The sequence below is a fragment of the Parasteatoda tepidariorum genome, chromosome 4, assembly GCF_043381705.1.
Source record: "Parasteatoda tepidariorum isolate YZ-2023 chromosome 4, CAS_Ptep_4.0, whole genome shotgun sequence".
In the NCBI taxonomy this organism is placed as follows: domain Eukaryota; kingdom Metazoa; phylum Arthropoda; class Arachnida; order Araneae; family Theridiidae; genus Parasteatoda; species Parasteatoda tepidariorum.
In genome coordinates this window covers 694,450-721,140 of record NC_092207.1, presented here as the reverse complement: position 1 = coordinate 721,140, position 26,691 = coordinate 694,450, and the positions used below count along the sequence as shown (strand labels likewise).

General features: G+C 32.1%; 1 protein-coding gene across 2 annotated transcripts; it reads left to right on the top strand.

Annotated features, from left to right (window-relative positions):
• On the top strand, positions 1 to 26,691 carry LOC107449695 (monocarboxylate transporter 9). 2 transcript variants are annotated; one of them, XM_016065298.3, is made up of 5 exons: positions 1 to 137; positions 9,820 to 10,091; positions 16,855 to 16,998; positions 19,842 to 21,107; positions 26,553 to 26,691. In XM_016065298.3, the coding sequence occupies exons 2-5, from the start codon at positions 9,902 to 9,904 to the stop codon at positions 26,663 to 26,665; spliced, it is 1,713 nt and encodes a 570-aa protein (XP_015920784.1). In that variant the 5' UTR covers positions 1 to 137; positions 9,820 to 9,901; the 3' UTR covers positions 26,666 to 26,691. The 2 variants fall into 2 exon arrangements, with proteins under 2 accessions (XP_015920784.1, XP_071035431.1); XM_071179330.1 differs by lacking the exon at positions 1 to 137 and adding an exon at positions 9,446 to 9,547.

Sequence of the window (26,691 nt, the reverse complement as noted above, 5' to 3'; positions counted from 1 at the left end):
GTTATTTTGAAGAACTCTCTGCTACCGACCTTCTACTGATGCAATCTATTATATAAGAAATATGTGACTTGAAAAAGTTCGTAGTTTTTCTCTCCTCCGATAAAACCAGTCTTCGTTCAACCCTCATTCATCTCTCGGTAAGTTTCACATACTAAGTTTTTTTTTACCCCCTTTCTAGTAATCCTATTTACTAAACACTGCTCCTATAAATATATATACAGTACCTGGCCCTATTAGACCCACTCTAAGATTCTATGTAAAATTATAATTAACAGGTGATACGGTTTTACTGTTCTTGCGCGACTGTTTGTAGTTGTTCTTGTATCAATGGTTTAACACTGTCATGAAATACGCTAAACATAAATACAAATAGGAAGTATATAAAAAAATCTCCCGAACTAAAACCCATTACATCAGGGGTGTCAACCAAAAAACCAATTTGGGCCAAATAAACAATGCTTAACTTCAGGTGGGCCGCAAAAAAAAAGTAAATGAATAAATCAATGTTCATAGAAACAAATATTTTTATTTTGAATAATACATTGTAATAAACATATGTAAAGTTAAATTATTGTATGATACTTGACATATTTTCTCTGCTATTATCTTGCCTATTTCGGGAGAAATTTTATTGGCAGAGTCTACGACCCAACGTTAGCGTTATTAATACGGTTTCCAACAGATTTATTTCCATTCATAACAGAAAATAATTGCTCGCACTGATAAGTACTTCCAAAGACGGAAATAATTTCATATGCGAATTTTCGAGTATTTTCAAACCTTGCCGGTAAATATTTGTAAAATTCAGGCATACCCACTTCAATGAATTTTGCCTTCAAATTTGAGTCTCATTGAATCTCAATCTTTTTCATTTGCATATTACTGGGTACTGAGTCTATATTTATTGAGAAAATCGACTAAAACAAACGAAATTTGTCTTCCAAAGAATTAAAATCTTTAAACCTTGTTTTACATTCTGCTCTAAGATTTGAAATTTTTTCTGCGTATTTTTGATACGATGCAGTATCCCTGGAAGGGCAGGTGCCGCAAGTCAATTACAATTTTACATTTTCGAGCGTACAATTTAAAATGATCCGTATAGTTTATAAATAAAGTATATTACAATTTCATATGCTTGTTTTCTTTCTAATTTACATTTCTATTTTATTTTTACTTTGCGTCGGATATACTGACTGGGCCGCAAAAATGTTCATCTCTGGCCGCATGTGGCCCGCGGGCCGCGAGTTTGACACCCCTGCATTACATGCATGTTTATATATAAAAGTAATGCATCTTGCAAAACACGTTATTATTGAAAAAACCACAGGTTGTCTAATATTTTTCTCTAATTATTATAATGCACTAATATAATACCTGATATCATAAGTAATCTATATTTATATAATACATTTAACCCCTTGAACGTAAACAAGTACAGACCGATTTCAGTTACGTAATAACAATAAAGTTGTATAGTGTCATCTCATAATTAATATTTTAAATAGAATCTCACCACACTCGCTCCACTCACCGACCCCCCACTACTACTTCTCATTCATTTTGGGGTTTCTTGACGATAACAGCAGATTGTTTACATTAAAAGTATTATTCTATTTTTAATAATATCTGTCATATTTCATTAATAATACTCCTATTTCAATCAAGTTTTAGGAATTCGTTAATGGTAAAGTATTTACACTTATTGTACACTACTGTAAAGAAGTTTATTTAAAGAAATTAGACAATAAAAGCTCCATTATGTTATTGTAAATGATATCCCAAACCTCTCCACTTCACGCTCTATTCTTTTGATTGGTAAATGAATTTTTTCTATACATTTTTGGTTCAATTGAATGAGATCAATCCCGAAACTAAAAGTTGCGAAGTTATAACGGTTTTACGTACAAAAAAAAATAGCAGACTTTCAGCAGAATAGCAGAATGAATCGATTTGCACTTTTACAGACGCAATGAATCGATTACAGCCAGAATGAATCAATTTGCACAGGTGTTTTTTAAGGGACATATTTCATTGAAAAGAAAATAAACTTATTTTATAATGACTTTGCATTCTTCTAGAATAGTGATTCTCAACCTTTTTTTTTTCGTTGCGGCACACTTTTAACGATTTCGAAATTTGACGGCACATAATTAAAAAAATTAGATTTAAAGTAGTTTAATTACCTATTTTACACTATGTTAAATAGTTTGTGATAATAATTTTGAATGTGAACTAAAATAATATGTACTACAAAAGCAAATTTATTAAGGGATTAATTATTTCTTTCCACCAATTTTTTATTAGTTAGTAACAGTTATTTATTTTTTGCTAGTTATTAATTGTTAGCTTGCTTTCTATAGTAATTAACTGTTAGTTTTTTTTGCATTAACTGTTATTCTTTTGTGAATTCTTGTTAACTAGTTCTTTTGCTAATTATTAATTGTTAGCTTAATTCTTGTAAGTTATCCTTTGTTAATTTGCTTATTAATTGCACAGCTTACTTTAGTGATTAGCTCTTATAACATTTTTTTAAAATTGTGTGTCATATATAATTTAAACACTTCCATCTTATTTTATTATTGTCAGAGACGAGACAAAAATGTTCACGTGGTTAAAGCGTGGAAAAATTACAAGAAGTATATATGTATATACATATATATAAATTTTTCTTTAATTTAAACTTTACTCATCATAAAAAAAAGCATTATAATTTTTATTGTATCATTTCTAATACTTGGTGGCACATTTTAAGAATTTGGCGGCACACAAAAGTGCCGCGGCACAGTGGTTGAGAATCACTGTTCTAGAAGATTGTTCCAATTTGAAATGGATTTGAAGTACATTGTTTTTATTGGCTGAAATGACGAAAGAAATTAATTTAACTACTTTCTAATTAAACTTTACAAAATCAAGAACTGATTTGTTTGGAATTTTAATCGTAAGATTTCAAATTATTTAGTTAATGCAATAATTTTATGTAGTTTTTTTTTTTTTTTTGATTAATAGTTTTCTAACCGTCGTTGAACTGCCAACCCAAATTTTGGGTTTACGACTATCAATGTTCAATTTCGTGGTTTTGTCCCAATGCAGAAGACAAGAAAATTCCTGAATCAAGTATTGATAGAAATGTGCCTTCGTGGAGGGATTTTTGATGGAACTCACCCGTATTTGAGTTACGTGGAGAGGAAAACCACGAAAACCTCCCATGTTTATCCTGACAGCAAGGGGACTCTAACCCATGATCCGTCCACCACTGATGATATTTTACGTCAGTATTGTGGTCGGTGCGAGCCGGGTGCGGAATTCGTATCGACATGAAATCGCTGGGTTTCGAGCCCGGTTCACCTCATTGGACCATTGACATCGACATCGACATCGAGGACATCGGTTCCTCGGACCATTGCGACTCTCTGAATAAGAGTTTAAAAAAAAATGGGAGAAAAATTATAATTTTTATAGTTTCCTACTGACAACTGAAAGAAAGAAAACATCATTGAAGTGAAATTTTGTTGATTCAAAAAACAATAGAGAAGTAAGTTATTAGTGAATTTGCTCTTTAAAAAAAAATAGTGAGTGGAGTCCCTCCGCGCGGAAGAAGTTAAACTTCGCAACCTGCGACGTTAATTGTAGAAGAATCAGCAGTCGTGGAAGGATCACTAGTTCTATTCAACGACTCTTTTTCCTGCTCCGCTCGCTTCCGTGCTCTATAATAACGGTAATTATGTGCATTTTTCCCTCTTGAACCAGTGGAAGGGCTTGTGGTTGCCTCATCGTTTCGCCATGGAAAATGTATTTGTATTGATAATGTATGTGAATGCGTCATAATGTAATTTCAGAAGAGAAAACCTAACAATCAATTGATATTCACAAGAGACGTACCTTGACATAATCTTAAACCCGTCGCATTGTCCGTGGGATTGTTTTCACTCATTTTTTACTATTGTTATCCACTAAATTTGAAAATAAAAAAATACTACCCTATTAAATTATACTAGGAGGCTCCTGCCCCCTGCTCGCTAACCCCTGAGAATTGCTACGCAATCCTATGTGGTTCACGCCGTGAACCATGGCTCGCTGCGCTCGCTCGGCAATGAACACAATGTTCTAGCACAAAGACATAGTATATTATCATCAAAGACATAGTATTTTATCATCAAAGACATAGTATTGTACTTATGTAGAAGAATTCTACCAATGTTCTTATTGGCTTTTAAAAAAGTATATTAGCTATTTAGATTGTACATGGTGAAAAAATCAAAACATTAGCTAAATAAGAAACATATTAGCAAAATAAATTATCAAATATTGCTTCACTAATATTCTGCATTTTAAAGCGTGAAAATTCAATGCATAAATAAACGCGAAATATAAAAAAATTCAATGCATTCAATACAAACACTTAAACGTTTTTTAGACGTTTAGGTAGCTCCCAGTAGAAAAATATCAATTCAACAGCGGCCTTTTAAAGCATTCTCACTTCAATTAATTAATTAATTCCTAATTGAGTTTAAATTAAATATTGTCATGTTTTTAGTGCATGAATCTGAATTGAACAACCTGACAATGCTCACTCTGGTTATTGTTTCCGTTTTTAAAAGCGCTATATGTTGAGCCACCTCATGTGACATTTGCCATGTGACATTTATAGCAGCAATCATTGGTCAATTTTCTAACGTTGCCATTCGGGGAGTTGTAATGAGGCTTTTTTTTTGGTGCCGTGTAAGAGAAATATATATATAGATGTGTATCAAAACAAACTAAAAAAATATTTACAGAAAAACAATACTTTTATTATTTTTATGCTGGTGAGAACCAAAATAATGTGGAAATGAATGAGGGAAAACTGGATCCTACCACGTGATTTTCCGGCCAATAAAAATGTAGCGCTAAACGTTTAACGCAACCTTGTTGGAAGTCGCATAAGAAGTATAACTTCAATAAGGATATTAATTCAAAAACACATTTACTGTAAGTGAGAATAAAAAATAATTTTCTAACTCAATTTTACTTGGATGGCAAACCATGATGATTTTTATAATAAAATACTTTGTTTTATCACTTTATGCATTGGGACATCCTTTAAAAAAAATTTTCAAATAGGAGGACGTTAAATAAATTGCTTGAGTTCAATGACTACCAAATTTATGGATTATAATTCTTTTTTTTTTCAAATATTTATTAATAAGTTTTTTTAAAAAGTACAGCAGATTCCGTAGGAGAGACATCAAATGAAATACACCGAAAAACAATCTCCTTCAATATAGCGGGTATAGATAGTGGTACAAAACTTGGTCGAGGCATACAGAAGAGGTCATTTATAACAACACAACAAAAAAAATTTGTTTTTTAAATTTTTTTCTATCATCAATGTACTAATTATAAGACAAGCATAATAATGAATTAATCTTTAAAATTTAGTTTTAATAAAAACGTATTACTAATTCCATTTTAAATATATTATTGAAAATTGATATAATAAAAATAAAGCATTAAAATTAACAAAATAGTATGATAATAGTATAATAAAATGCTATAAATAACCCAAAATATAAGTTAAGGTGATAATCTGCGTGTTATCAAAAAACCAAAATGATTGAGAAGTTTGAAATGAGTAAGAAATTTTGAGGAGTCGCTGAGCGAAGCGAGCAGGTGACCTATATTGCTCCATATAATATATAATTATTATAAAGAAACTATGTACAAAATATCCAAAATAGTCATTTCTTTAATAGATATCATTAGAAATCATCACAAATTTATACTTTTACAGTTGTCTGACATCACGCTCTTTTTTCTTCCAATTCTTACTATTAGTTCACATTCTCCCTACATATCTTGTTCAAAATTCAAGTTCAAATACATTTTTTTTACTTATAGTAGATGACATTTGATGTTAATGCAGATTTTTCAAATATTAATTCATCAGTTAAATTTAATTTAATTAATTAATTTTAGTTTTGTATGAGAGACATTTTCTTAAATTATTTAATTAAAAGTAAACTAAAATAAAAATTTTCTTTGTTGCCCTAAGAATTAATTGACTTTAATTTTTGTAGTGTATTGTGGTACTTGATTCCGCTGCTTTTATTCTGCAATTTTTACGTCTTCGCGAATTGCATATAAACTTAAATCGATATTTCCGATAAAATATTTGCATAAATAACCGGTAGGGTCAAAAATAAAGTATATATTGAAATTTTCACACGCGTCGAGCATATGTCGGGAAAATATAAGCTACAGTATAAAACCACTCTGTATTAAAAGAATATTAAAGAACAAGTTTTGTTATGCCATCATCAGCGTGACCTCGAAATACTATGTATTCAAGGCTGAAGAACGAGTCTACCTTTTCTTTTTTCTACTTTACTCATTCTTTCAGACGATATTATAATATCATGCATGAATTTAAATAATATAACGAAATCGGTTTAGTTAAAAAAAGAAACCTCTCGAGAAAATTTGCATGGAAGTTTGAGATTTTTACATTTATTTAAGAAATTGTTGTAAAATTTATAGTTTGCACGATGAAAAAAAATTTCATCGGAACTTTTTATTAAAAATAAAGTAATGCATACAATTTTTTTGAAAACCATTCACTTCATTTTATATATATATATGAGTAAATGTGAGGAAAATGTATAAATTTAGAGAAAATATATCTTTTATATATTAGGAAAAATTCTGAAATTGCTTTTCTATTTCATGATCTTAAAAACGTTCTCATTTTATAAATGAAATTAATATAGAGTAAAAAGCGCATTTTCTTCCATTTAGAAATCTTTTTAATAATTTTCAATGATATCGCACTATTTTTCAATATTATTTACACCAACCCTTCTATACGTTAGTCTCTAAATATCATACTTTCACTCTACACGTGTTAAGCTAGATCGTATAAATACATGGAAGCAGTTCGAAAAAAAAAAGCTTTTGTAACAGATCATATTCTGAATTTTATTTTTAAATTTTAAGTATGTTCTTTTAAATATATTTGTGAGCATAGCAATAATAATAATTACACGTGCGCTTATTTGGTTTGAAAAATGCGAGACTTAACATTTTGTAACATTTTTGACAAAACATGTATCACATGTTTTACTTGACGAATGTTAAATGGAATATAATTAAAAAAAATAATGAATAAATCTTAAAAATAATTGTTTTAATTGAATGAAATTATTTTTGGAAGAACAAGTTTTATAATTGTGTGCCTAATTTTTTTTATTCGATTTGGGAGAGATTCCACCCCCTCCCCCCGAATCATCAGTTAAAACATCTTACAGAAAGTGATGAGTAAAAAATCGAACAAGAGATCAAGAACTGAAATTTTTGTTTGAAATATTCTCGAAAGACTTATTTCAATCTTTCCCGTGGTTCAGAGGAAAAATTTCGCAGTCCGAGGAAATTGTTCTGTGCTGCTACTAACGTGCAAAAAAAGGGAAAAAAAAAGAAGAAAGGAATATCATTTTTTCCCCTTAACTAGCATAGCGAAATTAAGCTTGACGATTAAGTCTTGTCTGAGGAACAATTAAAGATAAAAGCATGACTTATTAATTTCAATAAAAATGTACCTAAATCCTTGTTGGTAATGAGCTGTATTGTTTTATTACCAAAATATCGTACTTGGAAATAAGTTCAACTATAGATGTTTTTTTTAATAATTTTTGTTATACTATAACAGTCGTAGAACAACCGACACAATTTTTGGGTTTACGAGTACTAAAGTTCAACTACGTAGTCGTGTTATTTTGATCCTCATTCAAAAGACAAGGGAACTCTTGGATCAAGTATTGGGAGTAATTTGCCTTCTTGGAAAACTTTTTAATGGAACTAACCCGCATTTGCGTTACATGGAGAGGAAGACCACGAGAACCGCCAACGGTCAGTTTGACGACAAGGGGACTCTAATCTAGGATGCGTACCTCTTTTTCTTATGAATTGCTGACCTCTGATTTACCTTTTCTTATGACTTGCTGACGTCAAATTAGAAAATCGTTTTAACTCTAGCACGTCAAGTTTTAAAGATAATGATACAGATAATGATAATGATTCCACCACAGAAGAACATTCTTTGCAGTTACAGTCCCTGGCCAAATTATTAGAGTCACTATAAGATTCCATGTAAAATCTTAACTATCCTGTGATACTACTTTACAGCTTTAATGTTTTTTACGAGACTGAAACCAGTTTGCACTTGTTTACGTTAGTGCACCAATGGGTTAACAATGGAATGCAATACGTTAAAAATAAATACAAATAGGAAGTATATAAAAAATCAATATTTTTACAAACACTTGAATTTAATGCTCAATTTTATTAAGTTTGTTAAACTCGAATTTAATGTTTTTTTTTCCCGATTTTTTTAACAGTACATAACACAATCATATAATAAGCTTAGTTTCATTATGATATGTAATGTATCAATCAACAATAACATCTTATTTTTAAGACTTTCTCAAAGGAATAATTTATGAAGGAGGAAAAGGAATAATTTATGAAAGGTTTAAGAATGTCAAAAGACATTAAGAAAACGTAAAAATTCCACAGTATTCCGAGCATTTTTAAAGAGAGTTTTTAAGAGCTATTTAACGCTAGATTGCCCGAGGAAGTCATTTTGACTGTTTTTCTTAATTTCAATTAGCAAAACAATAATGTATAAATAATAATGACACAATTTCTTAGAATTTTTTAAGACTTTTTGTACAAAATACACTTTATTTTTATTGTTAATATTTACTAATAAGCCGACCGGCCTGTGTAGAGGTTAGGGAACTGCCCTTGCATCAGAAAGGTTCTGGGTTCGAATCCCGGGCAAGGCATGTATGTTCTTTCCTTCTCTGTACTGTCTGTCCTCACTGTGGGAGCAACGTTGGCCCACCTAATGTGGTGTCTCAGAAAGAGAGGCCGACAAATCTGCCCTGTAAATGCCTGAATTGGGCATAATATAAAAAAAACACAACTACTTCCCCTTAGTAGGAATAACATTTACCATGATGCAATGCTAAATTCTATGCCACTATCCACATAAATCAATTATTAATCAAAAATCGAATATCAATTACTTTTCTTTATAATGCAATAAAATCTGGCGAGCAGCTATTTAAAGGATCAAACACTTCGTTTGTTTATTTGTGGCTTGAAGTTAGGCTCGCAGAAAATGCCGTTCATGGGTTAAATTTAGTAGGAATAACACAACCTGTGACGTAGGCTATAGTATACCCAATTGACGAAAAATGTTAGCACAGGTGGGCATTGGGAAAAAAGCTGTCTTATAGAAAAATTTACTAATAATTACGGGAAAAAAATATTTACTAATAACTTGTTATACAACTGCAAGTAATATAAAAAATTAATTTTAAACAAATTTATTTACACATTATTTATTCTTTAACAATGCAGTCATTTTGACTGCTTTTGGGCAATATAGGTATATACTAAGTTTCCGTCTTTCTAGTGTTAATAAAATTTTACTGTGGAAGACAGAAGAACCTTGTTACATCACTGGCCTACGGGGAAGATGTCTTGGCCCCCACTGCCTGAAAAAAACGTCTGTTATTTATTTTTGACATTGTTTTTTATTCTTTCTTTACTGATTAATCTGTATTTGATATGATTCTTCTATTTTGCAAAACATTTTTAGTTCGATTTAACATTAATTACCTTAATCAATTAAAAATCCATCCATTTCTACGCTTATACTATATTTATATAGTACCTAATTTCAAAGAATACCATTAGTATTTCATGCTAGAACTAACAGTAATAAGTCATAATTTTTTAATCGAGATCATATTTTGTATGACTTTTTTTCTATTTTAGATTTTTGTCTTTGAGATGGCTAAATTCTAAAGGAGATAGATGGAAGTAAAATCAGCCGTCCTCTAATATTTATTGCAGCGACATGAAGTCGGGCAGAGATGGTTTCAGAGCATGGGTGATAGCATTCGACAATTTCCTTATCAATTTCATTGTGGTGGGACTTGGGAGAATGTCGGGCATTCTGTACATCGCCTTCATGAAGATGTTCCATATAGATAGGCAAACAGCCTCCATGCCATTCAGTATACAACAAGCTGCTAGGACATTCTTTGGTAAGTTTTAAATAACATCTTCGAAAGCATTTTAATAAAATTATTACGTCATAAGTCACTAAATTTACTACGCAGAATAAGTTTTTAACTTACCACCATACACCTCGGATTTATTATGGAGGGTATAAATTTAAATCTCTTGTGTTCCATAAAATATTTTGGATTTAAAGCAATATATTTATGAGCAATCAATATGAATGTTGCAATCAAGAATTTTACCTTTAAATGAGCTTGAATAATATCTATGATTAGAATAAATATTGAACTAGCTTTAAATTTTTAAAATGTATCACTATAAAGGCATTAAAAATATCATTTTCAAGATTTTTTGGGCATGCTAAAATATCCTACTTGGAAATAAGTTCAACTATAAATAGGGTTTTTTTTACGACCCAATTGCTTTTGGGTTTACGGCTACTCATGTTCAACTTTGTAGACTTGTCATTTGGAACCCGATTCCAGAAGACAAGGGAACTCTTGGATCAAGTAGTAGGAGAAATTTTGGAGGACTTTTTGATGGAACTTACCTGTATTTGCGTTACATGGAGACGACGAGAACCGGTTAGCCTGACGGCAAGGGACTCTACCCCATGATTCATCTACCACTGATGATATTTTACTGTGGTCGATGCTAGCCGGTTGCGGAATTCGTATCTACCAACCATCGCTGGGGTTCGAACCCGGGTATCCTCATTGGAATGCAAACGCTCCATAGATAACGCTGGAATTCAAACACTCTTATATAATACATCTAGCATGAAAGACATATGTGCACGAATTAAAGAAAGAGAAGTAAATATTTTCGACTAGGCGATGTCACTGTCCTATGAAAAATAAAATTATTACGTATTTTTAAAATATTTGATCATTAATTTTTATACATTTAAAAACTTTAATTCTTTTAAACACTGAGTGAAATTGGAAATTTTTACCTGCATATAAATGTGCAGAAATAAATATATGTATTGTGACTTATTTTTTTCGTCCAGAGCAGAGGTCGCCAAAGGGGTCTATTTAACTAAAGCGGGGGTCGATCTGAGACAGGGGGGCGAATGGGGGTCGATCCGAATCGGAAGGGTTGATTGTGGGTCGAAAAAAAAAACAGTTCTCAATACGCGAATCACACATACCTAATTATGTAAAATTTGTGATTTTTTTTTATAATTGACTCAATATCAGTTTCTTTATAAAACATAAATTAATAAACGTATATTTATTGGGGTTAAACATATATTTACTTACCACCGCGCAGTGGCACGAACTCAGCGCAGTTTATTAGTCATATGCATATGTGCGCTTGTCCAAATGTCACGTGTGGCGAGCATTGACGTTACAAATGCAAATATCATACGCAGTTTCAGCCATCTTTGCAAACTGTGTTGAATATTTGCAGTGTCATTATTAAAACTTTTATAGTTTTGGATAATTAATTATTGTTTCGATAAAACCATTCGCGTAGTTTAGATATCAATTTTAATTATCAATGCATGTAAAAAAAGAAGGTAAGCATTAATAATATGGATTAGTACAGCCCGCGACAAAACTATAGCACACTTTGTATTTTTTTACGAAAATTACAAAATTGACCAATTTTGACGAAAATAAAAATTGACCCATTTTGAACCCAATATAGCGAACCTTGCAAAAAAATCAATGCAATTGATCAAGAAGCAGTAAATATTTAGTTACTTTACTTATTATATCTACTTATGCATAATTACTTATTATTTAATAATAAGGTATTTAAATTTCAACATTAATATATTTTTCATGAAACTATTGTTACACAATGTACTATTACTTTAATAAATGTTTAAAATCATAAAATAAATGCACAAACACAGTATCTAATAGAGTTTTATTTTAATTAACAGAAAATTAATTTTGTAGGGGTCGGTGGAGATTTCGAAAAATTATATAGGGGTCGATGATCAAAAAAGTTTGGCGACCCCTGGTCTAGAGTAATATTAGAAGAAATTCTGTAAATACATCATCACGTTTAGCTCTTGATCAGTTTACCGAACATGGTCTTATATTATGAATTACCTTCAAAGATTTACATGTATCGATAGAAAGTTTTGATGCTACAAAGCAATATAGTATGATTTAAATGTCTTGATTTTAGACCTGCCTTGTTTTTAAAAATTAGTTTGCAAAATAATTTTAGCAAACTTTTGAAGATAAATAACTTAAATTCTCTTTTTATTAAACTTTTCTTTTTTTCGGTGAAACATAAAAAAAACTAATACATTAGAAGAAAAAAAATTGTGACGTAACTACCACTATTGATTATGTTCCCATATTGGGGATCTCCTGACGCGATATGAAACTCTTCTTCAACATCGATGAATGACAGGCCCTTAGCCAGGGGGGGGGGAACGTCGGGACAAATCCCCCCCCCCCCNAAAACCCCCCCCCCCCCGAAATTCTGGAATTCAAAACTTTTTAGTCTTTCTTTGAGCCTCTCGGTAAAAAGAAAAAGAAAAACTGTCTTTCTTTGAGCCTCTCGGTAAAAAGAAAAACTGTCGAATCAAATCTTTTCCCAGTACACCACCTTCGCTAGTGCATCATCTTCACTTGACCTTGTGGCTCATCTTTCCTTCGGTTAGACTCCTCCCTCGAAATCAATTGTTTCTCAGCATATATTAATTTATGCAATTTCAGAATCTACGCAGATTTCATTGACATCGAAAATCTCATGGGAGAAATGGAAGTACAGTAGAGTCCCGATTATCCGAGTTTCCGCTTTAACCTAGCTATCAAATTTTTCAAGGATTTTTTTTGTTCTAGTTTATTTTTAAAAAAACAGCTGAAAAATAAATCTGAATTTTATCTTCCAAACACTCAGAAAAACTGTCTGAGGAAATTATCGTTTATATCTTCAATAATGATAATGAATCTAGCGAAGATGATGAAGACAGTGATTATTAAAATCAACATATAAAAATCTCTCATACAGATGGACTAAAAGCTATCGAATGTACTATTGAATATATAGAACAACAAAAAGTGGCGACACCAGCCTTCCTGTTATCCCTAAAAAAGGCGAAACATTACTACAGAAAAGCGCCAAAGTTACGTAGAACGAAAAACGATTTAGGACTTTTTTTAAGTAAAAACTATTTAATTCTCGTAAAGTATGCTTTTTAAATGTTTTTAAGTAAGCTTTTTAATTATAATATGAATTGTATGTGGTATACATTTTGTATTTCTTAAATATATTACATTTATATCTTCTCTTTTTCTTTCCGTTTTTATACTCTTCGCTTTAACCGAGTTTTTCAGTTATCCGAGTTTGTTGCGGTCCCCATTAACTCGGATAATCGGGACTCTACTGTATAGGCATCAAAGTGGAACTTGCGTGAACCTCTTAGTAGACCAGATACGGCACTTTCAGCAATGGAAGAATGCGACAGTATCTTTTTTCTCAAACATTTATTGCTTGTTATCAATATTGGCTACGTTGCCAATCACCACGGCAACTGCAGAAAGAACTTTTTCTACTCTTAAACGCGTTAAGACAGCAACAAGAAAAGCTACTAAAGAAGAAAGGCTAACAGGGCTAACTTTATTAAGCATATTTCGGGATATTCCGGTTTGTCCTAAAAAATTAATCGAAAAATTTTCTTCAATTCCCTGTCGCATGTCTTTGCAAACTTTGCTTACAAATTGATTATAATTATTATGTAATATTAATTGAAAAATAATTATTATGCAATATTTTTTAATTACTAGTTTAACTTTTGCAAACAACAGAATAAACAATATTTATTACAATGTTTTTCCCCTACTTTGCATGTCAGAAACTGTCCTTGCTTCTTACCATATCCCCTCCCCCCCGAAAAATATCATGTCTACGGCCTTGATGCATGGCCCACAATGACCAGTCGATTGGTTCCCAAAATAGAGCTCAAAAATCCGGTGAAGTAAATACAATTCTCCCGACCAGTAAATAAATGAATAAATAAAAATATGCCGGGGAAAATAGTAATTAAATAAATAAAAAGCTTTAATCAGCTAGTGGCATCGAATTCTATCTCAAATAAAATTCTAGAAGGGGAGTCATGTGGCATAACTACCACTAAGATTATATTCCCTTATTCTTGGCACATATTCTGCTCTAGTGGTTATATCGTTTCTTTCGGTGTCTTCAGTCACGGGAAGGGGAGGCGGATACTCTGTGGCATATAAAATCCAGGGCTAAGGAGAATAGAAGGGCTAGTTCACTCCGCTCTTAGAGCTGAAGCTACGATTTCCCTCCTCATGACGTCACTGAGTCCACAGATTTCGGAAGATCGCACGCAAAGATATTATGATAACTTTGCATCTTTCTCTTTGTAAAAATAAGTTAAACTTTTCTGGTTATTAGCTTTCAAACTTAACGTAATTGACACATTATTTCCGTTCATAAACTTAGTTCAAAAAAACTTTCTCGGCCATTATATTAAAAAAAATACCATTTCAAACTTATAAAAATGTTTTACTAGTTGGCGAAAATGACACTATAAATACTTTATTTTAAAAAGTTCAGTTTTAACTTTAATTATTAAGAAAAATGAAAGCATATATCGACACTTTTTTTATCTACATATTCTTTTATAAAGATAAGTTAAGTTAAATTTAGAATCCCTGATTTTAAAATATGTCGTTAATAGCAATTTGTTCATACTTAATCATTAGGAAACATCAACCTTAAACGCTAATTACTGAAACAAAATAATAATTTAGGTTCATAATGACATCAGAAATTTTACAATTGTTTATAGACATTTAAATTTACGATGATATAATATATAGATATTTAAATTGAAGAGAATATAATTTTTAAAAAAAATCATAAATATTTAGAATAACTACATTAAAAAATATGTTATGAAATTAGGAGAATTTCAACTATATACTATATATTTTATTTATACTTTTTACTTACATTTTAATTTTCTTTGACTTTATCTATTTTTTAATTCTTTTCACCTGCCTTTCTTTATGAAGTAACGAGGCGGTTTCTATTTAGATAATGAATTTTTATAAAAGTTCTTTACGACAGAATAAACGTATTGCTGTTTTATATTAACTGTGTCATTTCGGAATCCATTCTTTACATAGTTGTTCATTTACTTTAGGGAACACGCGAAAAATTATACTTTTTCCTTTTGTTTTTATATCAGAATTTTTTCAAGTTGCAATCGCGCAAACTGGCATTTCGATAATAGTTTTAAATTCTTGTAAATTCACTGCAAAAACTGAGGAAAGTCATTATAGAAAATAACAAATGTCTTAGAATATCTCGCAAAAAGAAATGCTCCAATATTAGTTAGAGCTAGTAAGGCCGAACGCTCCGTTCTTGAAGTAAAAGTGCGAGCTTTGCGCCAAAGTGACGTCACTAGAGAAAATCGAGAACTACTTCAAAGGAGTGAACCAGCCCTTTTATTCTCTTTAGCCCTGTATAAAATCATCGCTAAGCGGACATAATAAATAATGCAACCCTAGAGCAGAACGTCTTTTGCAAGTGTGCCCGTAATCGAACGTTTAAAAAAAAAAAATTTCAAGCAACAATATGATGCTTTTCTTTTTTAGAACAAAATGCTCGTTTGACTAAATCTTTGGACTATCTAATATGGGATAATTCCATACCATCAACTGCCGCTATAAGTACAAAGTTGTACTTTATATTAATAAAACCTTCTAAGCAACGAGTGTGATCTCATATTTTCTAAACCACCTCATAATAATATATCTTCCCTTTGAATCTAAGTTCTTGAAAACAAATGGATACCCTATTTTAAATCAAAAAATGTAAAAATCAGTCATTACATTGAAACTATGTGTCCATCACTTAAATTTTGCAGGATTAAATATAACTTAATTGCAAATTATAAATAAATTATATACTTAATGTAATTAATATATTAAATTTCCAATAATTTAATTGTGATTGCATTAATAAGGCACAAAAAATAATAACTAAAGCTGGCTTTTCACATTAGTAGTCAGAATTGCTTTTTATTACAAAGAATGTAAATTATCTAAGTATTTATTACTTATAACCTAATATTATTAAATGATCCAATTTTCATATTTAGTCTACTTTCTTTTACATCGAGTTATCTAAATGTCGTGACACAAATTCAAATGGGTAAATATTAATCGGGGATAGTATTTATCGACAATGTCAACATTCATCTATGAAAAGGTACCCCAACACAGAATCGAGTTAACATGTCTTATATACTAGTGAACTGGAATTGTATTTTTGTAGTGGTAGACACATTACAGCACCACCAGAATCATAGCCGCGATAGAATTCGATGAATGGGATACCACTAGTTGATTCATTGCTGATTTGGGAAAAGTCGGGAGAGCTGTATTAAGATCACCGTACTTTTGAGTGCTGTATTAAGTCCGCGGTCACCCCTGTGTTGCCTTCAGCAGTCGAGTGTATACGCTGTGTGTGATCGGGACTGAGTAGCAACAGCGTGAGGAGGTGGATAATGTCGCAATCACAAATAGCAATTTAACCGTTGAATGTGGATCATCCACTGAAGTAGGTGTTTTCAAATCGAAGTGGGGGGGGTCTTTGTAAAGGGAGGCGTGTTCCCTCACCAATAGTAATTATCGACAATGTCAGCATTCAACTATGAAAAGGTGCCCCAACGTAGAATCGAGTCTTAGCGAACTCAAATCGTATGTTTGTGGTGGTGGACACACTACATGAATAAATGGAATCCTTAGTATTATTATATGAAATGAATTGATGTTTTAGGACCACTTGCTGGAATCTTGGGTCAAAAGTATGGAATTCGATGTGTCACAATCATCGGAGGAATAATCGGGACGATAAGTGCCATATCCTGCTATTTCGTCATGGATATTACTTGGATCACAGTTCTCTGGGGATTAATGTTTGGTAAGACATCATTCCAATTAAATCAATTATTTCCACCATTTTCACAAGAATGACCATTTTCACATACCTTGAACTACCATTGTGGTCTTTTTGACCATAATTAAAAAATAAAAAAATAAAAAAAGGAAGAAAAAAGGAAAAAAAAACGAGAACAAATATTTGAGTTTTAATTCAGATATCATTATAAAAAATTGCGTTAGGATTATTTTTATTTATTTCATTATTCTGCTTAATTTAAATGGATTTTTTTTTAATTTATGAAAAAAATTATCTTTACTTATAAAAGTAATTTACTTATCAAAGTAAGTTGGTTATAGTTTTTTTGACCTATGAAAAAATTATCTTTTTTTCTTAAAGTAAATATCATCATAAAAAAGTTGCATACCATATTTTTTCATCAATGAAAAAAATTATATTTATAAAAGTAATATCATGATAAAAAAGTTGTATATAATTTTTTTATCTATGAAAAAAATTATCTTTATTTATAAAAGTATTATCATCATAGAAAAGTTGTATAACACTGTAAATATTAACTCATTATTTGAAATAAAAGTAATGAATAAAAAATTCTTAACATTTTCCACAAAAATGTTTCATTCGGGAACAATTCTGACTTGTTTTGGCAGAAAGAGAATTGGCTGCGTTCATTTCTTCGTAGTTTCTGGAAAGTTAAGTTTCTTCGATGAACAATATGACCCATTCAAAGACAAAGCTCTAAATAAAAGAAATTTGCGGAAAGTTATGAACTTTAATTTTTATTTTCGGAAGGGAATTCATATTCTAGAAACCGTTCGTGTCGTATGCAATCAGCGGATGGAATACATCTACGGGTTTTAAACCGGTTATCTTTACGGTAACTCCATTCGAGTTATAAACTCTTTCTTAGTTAGGTATAGTATTCAAGATGCAGATGAGCTCTTTATATTTGTATTAGTTTTTTTTGTCAATTACTAAATTATTTTTATGCGTGGTATTTGTAGATTTGCCAATTGATGGGAATTATCTACCATTCAGCCAAATTGTAGCAACAACTGAAAATCCTCTTGCATCGGACAACCGAAAATCCTTTTTGAGAAAAACGTCCGTTTTGACTTTTTAAGGACACGGATGAATTAGTTTCAAAGTGGTCAAACTGATGCTTCTGTCTTTATTTGTTCCCAGAAAAATCTAACTCTTCCATCGAAATATTGTTCCATAGCAAGGCAGAATTTTAAGATTATTTCTCGCGTATTGAATGCATTTTTAACTTGATTTGCACGGCGGAATGTGTTTATTGAATTTCATAGATCTATCCTGCTTTAAGATAGAAATTGGGATTTTCCTCAAATCCTTATCATTTCTCGAGTTTAAGAGCAAATGTGTCATTGATCGCAAGCTCATCAATCGACGCCATGGAAGTTTGCCGGTCATTGGCGAACAATAATGAGCAGAAGATAGATGGTGAAAAACAATAATAAAACGAGTAAATAGTGTCGATCTAGTCCGGCACGTGAAGTTGAAAGAATGTGTTATTAGAAATAATTTCTAATCTCTGTAGCAATCATTTTGCTCGTTGTTGTTGCTTAGGCAGAACTTCGATTTATGCACTTAGAATACAGTGAACCTTCAAGGGATCGAAATTTCGGTTCACTATAACCGGGAGTTCACTATATACAAACAATTTTAACTCATTTTTCCGAACTGCTCCCTAAACTGAGATGGAAGAAACAAACAAGAAAGAATGCTTATGACTCTACTCCACTCGATAGATGGTTTTAAAAATCGGTATATGTATTTTATGTAAAAATTTCAAAATGACCAAAAAATAAAGAAAAAAAATCAGTCAAAAACAGAAAAAAATTTCATAATATCCACTTTCCTTTCTTCCTTTGGTTTAACTATATCTACAAAAAATATTATATGTGTATATCTACAAAAAATATTATATGTGCACGGGAGGAGCGAACATTTCGTTCACTATACCCGGTAGTTTGCTATAAACCGTCCACTATAACGGGGTTTGAATGCAAAGCATAAAACTTTTATTAAATGCTTAAGAAAAGTCATGAAAAAGAAGTAAGCTAGTATAATTATTTTAGAACTTATTGCTAAAGTTATCTTTCGTCTTCCTTACGTTAAAATGTTTCATATTAATTGCTGCGAAATTCCATTTTATACAAACGCCGGCTGGAACACAGACAGCATTCAGACTAAACGAAATATCTAAAATTTTGCTTTCTTTTCTAAATGTAGCATCTTATTAAAAGTAAATTAATAAATTTTAAGAAAAGTTAATGTTTAATACCCCCGTAAAGTACAAAAAAGCGCACGCTGTGATAACTTTAGATCTAATGATCGTATTTTCACGTACTAGCACTTAACTTTAAGGGTTATAGTGCCTAACCTTAAATATGCTAACTAAAATGATTTGATATTTTGATACCTACTACTCCCTCCCCTCGTAGCACTCTCAGCAGGTGACTAAGTATCGTCCTATTTTAAACCAAAACACACTGCATTAAACTGTAAGACTTTTAAGGCTACTTTTCCTGGAAAATCCAACTTTGCCATAAAAATAGAGGTTTCTAAAAGATAAACATGGTAATGTTGCCCCAAGTTTTTGTTTGTAGTGGAGAAAACTTTAAGAATTTGATCTTGGTACGATTTAATGCATTCTTTTAAAGCTATGTAATGAATAACAACAGACATTTTCCATGAGAGTGTCAAGAGCATCTTGACGAAAGTCCATACAAAATTACTATCACCGGTACAATAGAAAAAACACTTGCATGGCAAGCAATCCTAAAAATATATGTTATGTTTGTATATGCATGCTTAATTTATTTCATTATTTTTATCAGGTATTTGTACAGCGCTGACCACTACCCTAAACCAAGTACCCATAGATCAATATTTTGACAAGTACAAGACAACCGCAGGCGGATTTGCGTTTTCTGGTGGATGTGTGGCGGCTTTTATTTTTCCTCTCATACTCGAACACCTCATCAGATCATACGGAATGGCTCGAACTTTTCTCGTTTTGGGTGCTTTCATATTCCTCGTGATTCCTGCCGCATGCTTGCTCGTCGAACCACCCTGGATCAAGAAGAAGAAAGCAAACACCGAAGAAGAAACACTGATTAGCAATCGCACCTCTTACAATACATTTTCCGAATCGAAAGAGACAATAGACTTTGACTATTTAAAGAAAGAGAGTGAAATAGTATTCCACCTCTTCATTCTGATGATGGAGGACTCGGAATTTTTTTCCGGTTCCGTTTCGACCATTTTGGGAAATTTCACGAACTCCCTACCCTTAGTGAAAGAGTTGGAAGATCTGCAAAATTATCTCCAAAATAAGTCTCCCAAATCGGAAACAACCAGTCGATCGCAAGAGACCTACAAGACGTACGAGGACAATCCTCGGTGGCATTTCCTAGCCGATAAACTGCAGCAGTTGTCTGAAAAAAACCACAAGGCATTGCTTTTATATTTTCCAGAAACATCACACGACGAAGTGGCGAAAGTGATAGGAATGTTGAAAACATTGAATAACGGTTTATCGAAACCGAAATTTCTCGAGGAACTGACGGAGTTTCGTCGACGATTGCAGGAAGAAAAAATGGCGAAACAATCCAACTCTTTCATTCATCACATAAAGACGGCTGTTAAACTCCACGCAAATCCCATCTTTTTGTTGATTTGTTTGTCACGGGGCGTTTTCATGCTGACCTTCATTCCCCTGGTGACCATCATAGTGGACTTTGCCATGGACCAAGGCTTGAAACAGAGTACTGGGAAATATCTTATCCCGGTTTTATCTTTAGGGGATTTATTGGGCAGATTGTGCCTCGGATGGATTAATGACAGCGGTCTTCTCAGCCTTCCGAAATTCATGCTCGCGGTGATGCTTCTTCTGGCATGCAGCACGGCCACTCTACCCCTCATGCACTCCGAAGTAGGCATCATTCCGGCCATCTTGATTTTTGGTATGCTGGAAGGATCCCTCTTCATTCGACACCAAATCTTAGTTTCGATGTATATGGAAGAACAAGAACAGGCCATAGGAATGGGATTCATTAATTTCCTGTCTGGATTCATTGGATTTGCTCTTCCATTTTACATAGGTACTACTTTTCTTCATCTTCCTTATCCTATGTACCACTCTTAAATTACTTTTGATATAATGATCGGATCTTCACCGGTGATCTCAAAGGATGAGTGCAGACAATGTTTTTTAAATTGCGGAAAATCAGACACAAAAATGTACTTTCTTTGAATAAATATACCTTTTTTTCAACAGATTCGGATTCTTATTCTCAAAATATAGAGGATAGCCGCCATTTGGTAAATAGGGTCCCATTAGGTTGTCCAGGAGAGCAGTCCAAAGTTTGAACCCCTCAATTTTTTCTTTTTGTGTGTTTCATCATATCTCGAGAACTTTTTTTTAAGCGAATTGAAAACTTTTGCACACAATTATAAAATTTGCCTATCCAAAGATAATTTCATATAAAATATAATTTTTGCTAAGTATTTATTATTTTATTGAATGATAATCGAAAAAATTTTGAATTGCAAGGTATACAAATTTTTACATCATTTTAAAGAATGCAATTATAAATGACAAAATGGAAAAATTTGAGCGAAATCGATCGAATATTTCCTGAGAAATCAGGTTTTGAAAAGGCAATTTTTTAAAATTTGATTTTTCAGGAGCTAGACGATTGATTTCACTCAAATTTTCTATTTTTCCATTTAAAATTGCAGTAAAAAATTGAATAACCTTACTATTTACAATTTTCTCGATTATCATTCAATAAAATAATAAAAAATAATAAATTCAAAGTTTAAAATAAGAGTTGATTTTATATACGTAGAAATGTTTTTGGAAAAAAAGACTTTTACAATTTACTTAAAAAGATCTCGAGGAATGGAGAAGTACGCAAAAAGAAAAGTTAACAATAAGGGGACCAAACTATTTGCACCCTATTTCCCATATTGCGACTACCCCCTATATCTCAAGGATCTGTCAAAAATAAAAACGAGGTGTGTTTATTCAGAGAAGTATATTTTTCGTGTTATTTCGCAACTCAAACTAAATCCTGAACAAATTAATTGATATATTTGAGATCAACCTTTCTCTCAAACTCTTATGATTGAGTCCTAGCACATCCAATCATTAGATCAAAAATTATTTAGGAGAGATCCACTGTACACATGCTTGTATCAGAAAACTTTTTGTTCTTAGAAATCTCTCCATATATATATATATATATATATGTTACGCTTTGAAAGCCTAAACATTGTAAGTTCGTAGTGTGGCCGGTGCTTCTTGAAAAAGATACAATCATAATATAATTTTATTAAAGTGAGGGCCAGAGCCCCAGAATGACAACCTTACATGCTGGTGGATAGGTAGAGAAAAGCACATTTGACCTTGGAAAGAGGGTTTTTATATCTTTCTGGACAATATATTTAAATGTTAATAGGTCTGAGTAGCGTGGGACTGATCAATTTCCCAAGCTGCTAAAGCCACATCATCACATTTTTTGAGATAATTAGATCAATATTATTACTTTCTTGTGGGAAAGGTTTTTAAACGTTTGCTCGGTAGATAAATGCTCTATTTAAGGATTATATTTAATATATAATTGTTTTAACATTACACACATATATATATATATATATATATATATATATATACAGTCCTTGGCTAAATTATGAGACGCATCATAAGATTCTATGTAAAATCTTAATTACTCAGGAGATACTATACAGCTTTATTGTTTTTACTCGGCTGTTTGAACTTGTTTACGTTCGTGAATCAATTGGTTAAAAGAGACGATATATAATATAAATTTGACGATAGGATAAATGAGACGATGTATAATATAAATAGAGACTATTTATTATATCAGGCATTATATTAGTATATTATAATAATTAGACCCAATTATGAGACCCGCTGTAGTGTTTTAATACTTACATGTGTTACACGAGTTTATAGGCAATGCTTTTATAGTTAAACACGTATGTCATGGGTTTTTATTCAAGAGATTTTTTATATAGACTTCCTATTTGTATTTATTTTTAACGTATTGCATGACAATGTTAACCCCACTTGATACAGGAGCATCAACAAATGCATCCGAGTAAAAGCAATAAAGCTGTATAGAGTATCACCTGATAATTATAATTTTACATAGAATCTTAAGAGTGCGTCTAATAATAGGGCCATGGACTGTATATACGAGGGGGGCTATTTATATTTCTGGCCTAATAATGAAAAACAAACAGGTAGGAACGAAATTGGTTTTATTGTTTATCAAAATATTCTCCATCATGATCAATACACTTTTGCATGCGTCTCAACCAATTTTCAAAGCACTTTTTCCAGTCCGATTGCTCCAAAACATGCAATTTGAATGCATCAACCGCTTCTTCGGGGGTCGAAAATCGTTGTCCACGTAATTTATTTTTGATGTGTGGAAATAAGAAGAAGTCATTGGGTGCCAAATCAGGGCTGTACGGCGGATGACCCATCAGTTCGATCTTTCGCTCCGTCAGAAATGCCTTTGTTTGAGTCGATGTGTGAGAGCTCGCATTGTCATGATGAAGAATGATTCGCCTGTTCTTCTGCTTTTTTCGAATTTCTCCGATGACTTCTGGCAAACAAATGGTCGTGTACCATTCAGAATTGACCGTCCTGCGTTGCTCTAACGCCACTGTTGCCACATGACCGTTAATGCCGAAGAAACAGGCAATCATTTGTTTCGATGTGCTTCTTCCTCGAACAACTTTTGTTGGTTTTGCCTCGTCTTGGAAGACCCATACAGTTGATTGCTGTTTTGTTTCCGGCTCATATGCATAGATCCATGATTCGTCACCTGTGTAGATGTTATACACAGCCTTTGATGTACCTTGAACGTATTTTTCCAACATTTCCTTGCACCAATCGACACGAGCCTTTTTTTGAGCGTTTGTCAGATTATGCGGGATCCAACGCGAACAAATTTTTTTTACGCTCAAATGTTCATGCAATATTTTATTGATGCTAGTCATACTAATGTCCAAAGACGCCTCTATCTCACGGTATGTCACATGACGATCTTGCTTTATCAGTTCACGCACAGCATCGATCTTTTCTGGCACAACAACGGATTTTGGACGACCTGCACGGGATTCGTCCTGGATCGAACATCGACCACGATTAAATTCGTTATACCAATTTTTTACAGTGCTGTAGGATGGCGCTTTATCGCTGAATAAAGAATTAAGTTCATCGAAGCACTCTTGTCTCGACAATCCACGTCGAAAGTTATGAAAAATAATGGCACGAAAATGTTCACGATTCAATTTCATTTTTTGAAAGAGAAGAACTTTTCAATTTACTGTCAACAACACGAATGAAGCTATAATGGTAAATCGTCTACTGAATTTATGTTTAAAAATATCAAACTTTCGATTAAAATCGTCTGCGGTCGCCTAGCAACACTTACTGTGGATAGTGGCAATAAAGATTTTGCAATAAATAATTTAATATCCCTCATGGCTGCATTTGGTGAAATATAAATGGCAATTCGAGAACAGAAAACCTAACAATCAATTGATATTCACAAGAGACGTACCTTGACATAACCTTAAATCCGTCGCATTGTCCGTGGGATTGTTTTCACTCATTTTTTACAATTGTTATCCACTAAAGGGTAGACTATACTTGAGGGTGCCCCAGCCAAGTTGTGATCGCGATTGATCGCCAAGCTAGGCGATGTTGAAAACCAATCGTGATTCTGATTGGCTTAGATTTTAATCGTGATTCTGATTAGTTTAGAATTTAGCGTTGTTTTTACATGAATTTTTAAATGTAGTTTCAAAGATCCGTTGGTTCTACTTTGGATACCGGCTGGTAAGGTTATTTTTGCTTCTGGTACTAAAAATGAATACTGTCAATAAGATAAATCTTAAGTTTCTGTACGAATTTAATAACAATGAAAAAAAAACAGTGATTGACTGGTGTATAATTGAAGGTTTACTTAGTAAAAGATATAAATGTCCTGTTTGTGGGTTACCACGGCGTTACGGGCAAACAAGTATGGCGCCAAACATAAGTCGCCAATTTCGCCAAGGGGCACCCTCAAGTATATTTTCCCCCCACTAAATTTGAAAATGAAAAAATACTATCCTATAAAATTATATGTGTATCAAAACAAACTAAAAAAATATTTATAGAAAAATCAATACTCTTATTATTTTTATGCTAGTGAGAACCAAAACAATATGGAAATGAATGAGGGAGAACTGGATCCTACCACGTGATTTCTCGGCCAATAAAAACGTAGCGTTAAACGTTTAACGCAACCTTGTTGGAAGTCGCATAAGAAGTATCACTTCAAAAAAACTAAAAAAAATCAAAATATTTTTTTTTATATTTTATTAATAAATACAAGGAACTAAAACAGAACATGTTGTACAAGCTATAACATGAAATTTTAATTCTTTTTTATGTGTAAGAAACATTTATTTTAAAATCAGTTTAATGTCCCGTGTTATCTCGGGAAAATGAAATAAGTTAGATATCATCAGTCTCTGTAGGATTTGTTCTTAAAACAATGGGACAATACTTTTCAAAAGTCAGTGAAGAAATACGACATTTTTTTTTACTCTTACTGCTGTGTCTATTCAGCAACCATCGTATATACCAGTGGCTTCCAACTGGCGGCGAACTAAAATATAATAGTTCAACGGTGCAAAAATATTTATTTCTCAGGTTTTGCATCCAAGAAAATATTTATTCAAATACAAAAATAATCGTGTATGTTGCTCTTTTTATATAATTTAGCATGTGTGTATCAGAAATTTTCTCGAAGAAATTCTTCGATTTAACTTTCAGAAACCACTCATCTTGGACGAAAATATTTACATACACATTTGTAAATTTTAAATTTAAAATGTAACTATCTATTCTCTGGTGGTTGCAGCAGACAAACCTCAATTTTCTCATTGAACATTTTGTGTGCTACTATGTAAGTTTTAATACCAACCTTTATACCAAGTTTCATATCTTAACAATTAGATATCTGTTGCGCATTAATTGTTTAATACATAGGTGCACATTAAAGTTATTGTAGCCCGAAATTCTTAATATGCAATTAAATATTTTTAAAAATCTGCTTCTTATTTTAACTTGTAATTCAATACGTTTATTTTGTACAACTTGATATAAAAATCTGACAGTAATATTTAATGTTCCTTCAAACATAAAAGAGTCCTTCATAAAATTTTCATAAAGTTGCGGCCCGCCATTTGATTTGTGTTTTTAATTGTGGCCCCCGTCCTCATGTAAGTTGGAAACCCCAGGTATATACAATCACACAATCCAACAGCAGAACTTCCAATCACAGCAGATTATGTTGTTTTTTTGCTTCCGACCGAGTAAACACGTGATAAAACAAAATGTACTGACGCATTCTGCTACGCCCTAGTTTTCTCGGTATAATAAATATTGTTAATATAATAACTCGAGTTAAGTTGTGAGGGAAGCTGCGGTTAATAATGAATTTATCTGTTTGCAGGTTATTTCAGAGATGTGCGTGGATCTTATGACGGAATGTTCTATCTGAATGGTGGTATATGTGCTTTCATCGGAGCCTTGTGGATTTTCGTTCCCTCCTCTTCTAGAAAATAATCATCTAATAAATATTTTAAAAGGTT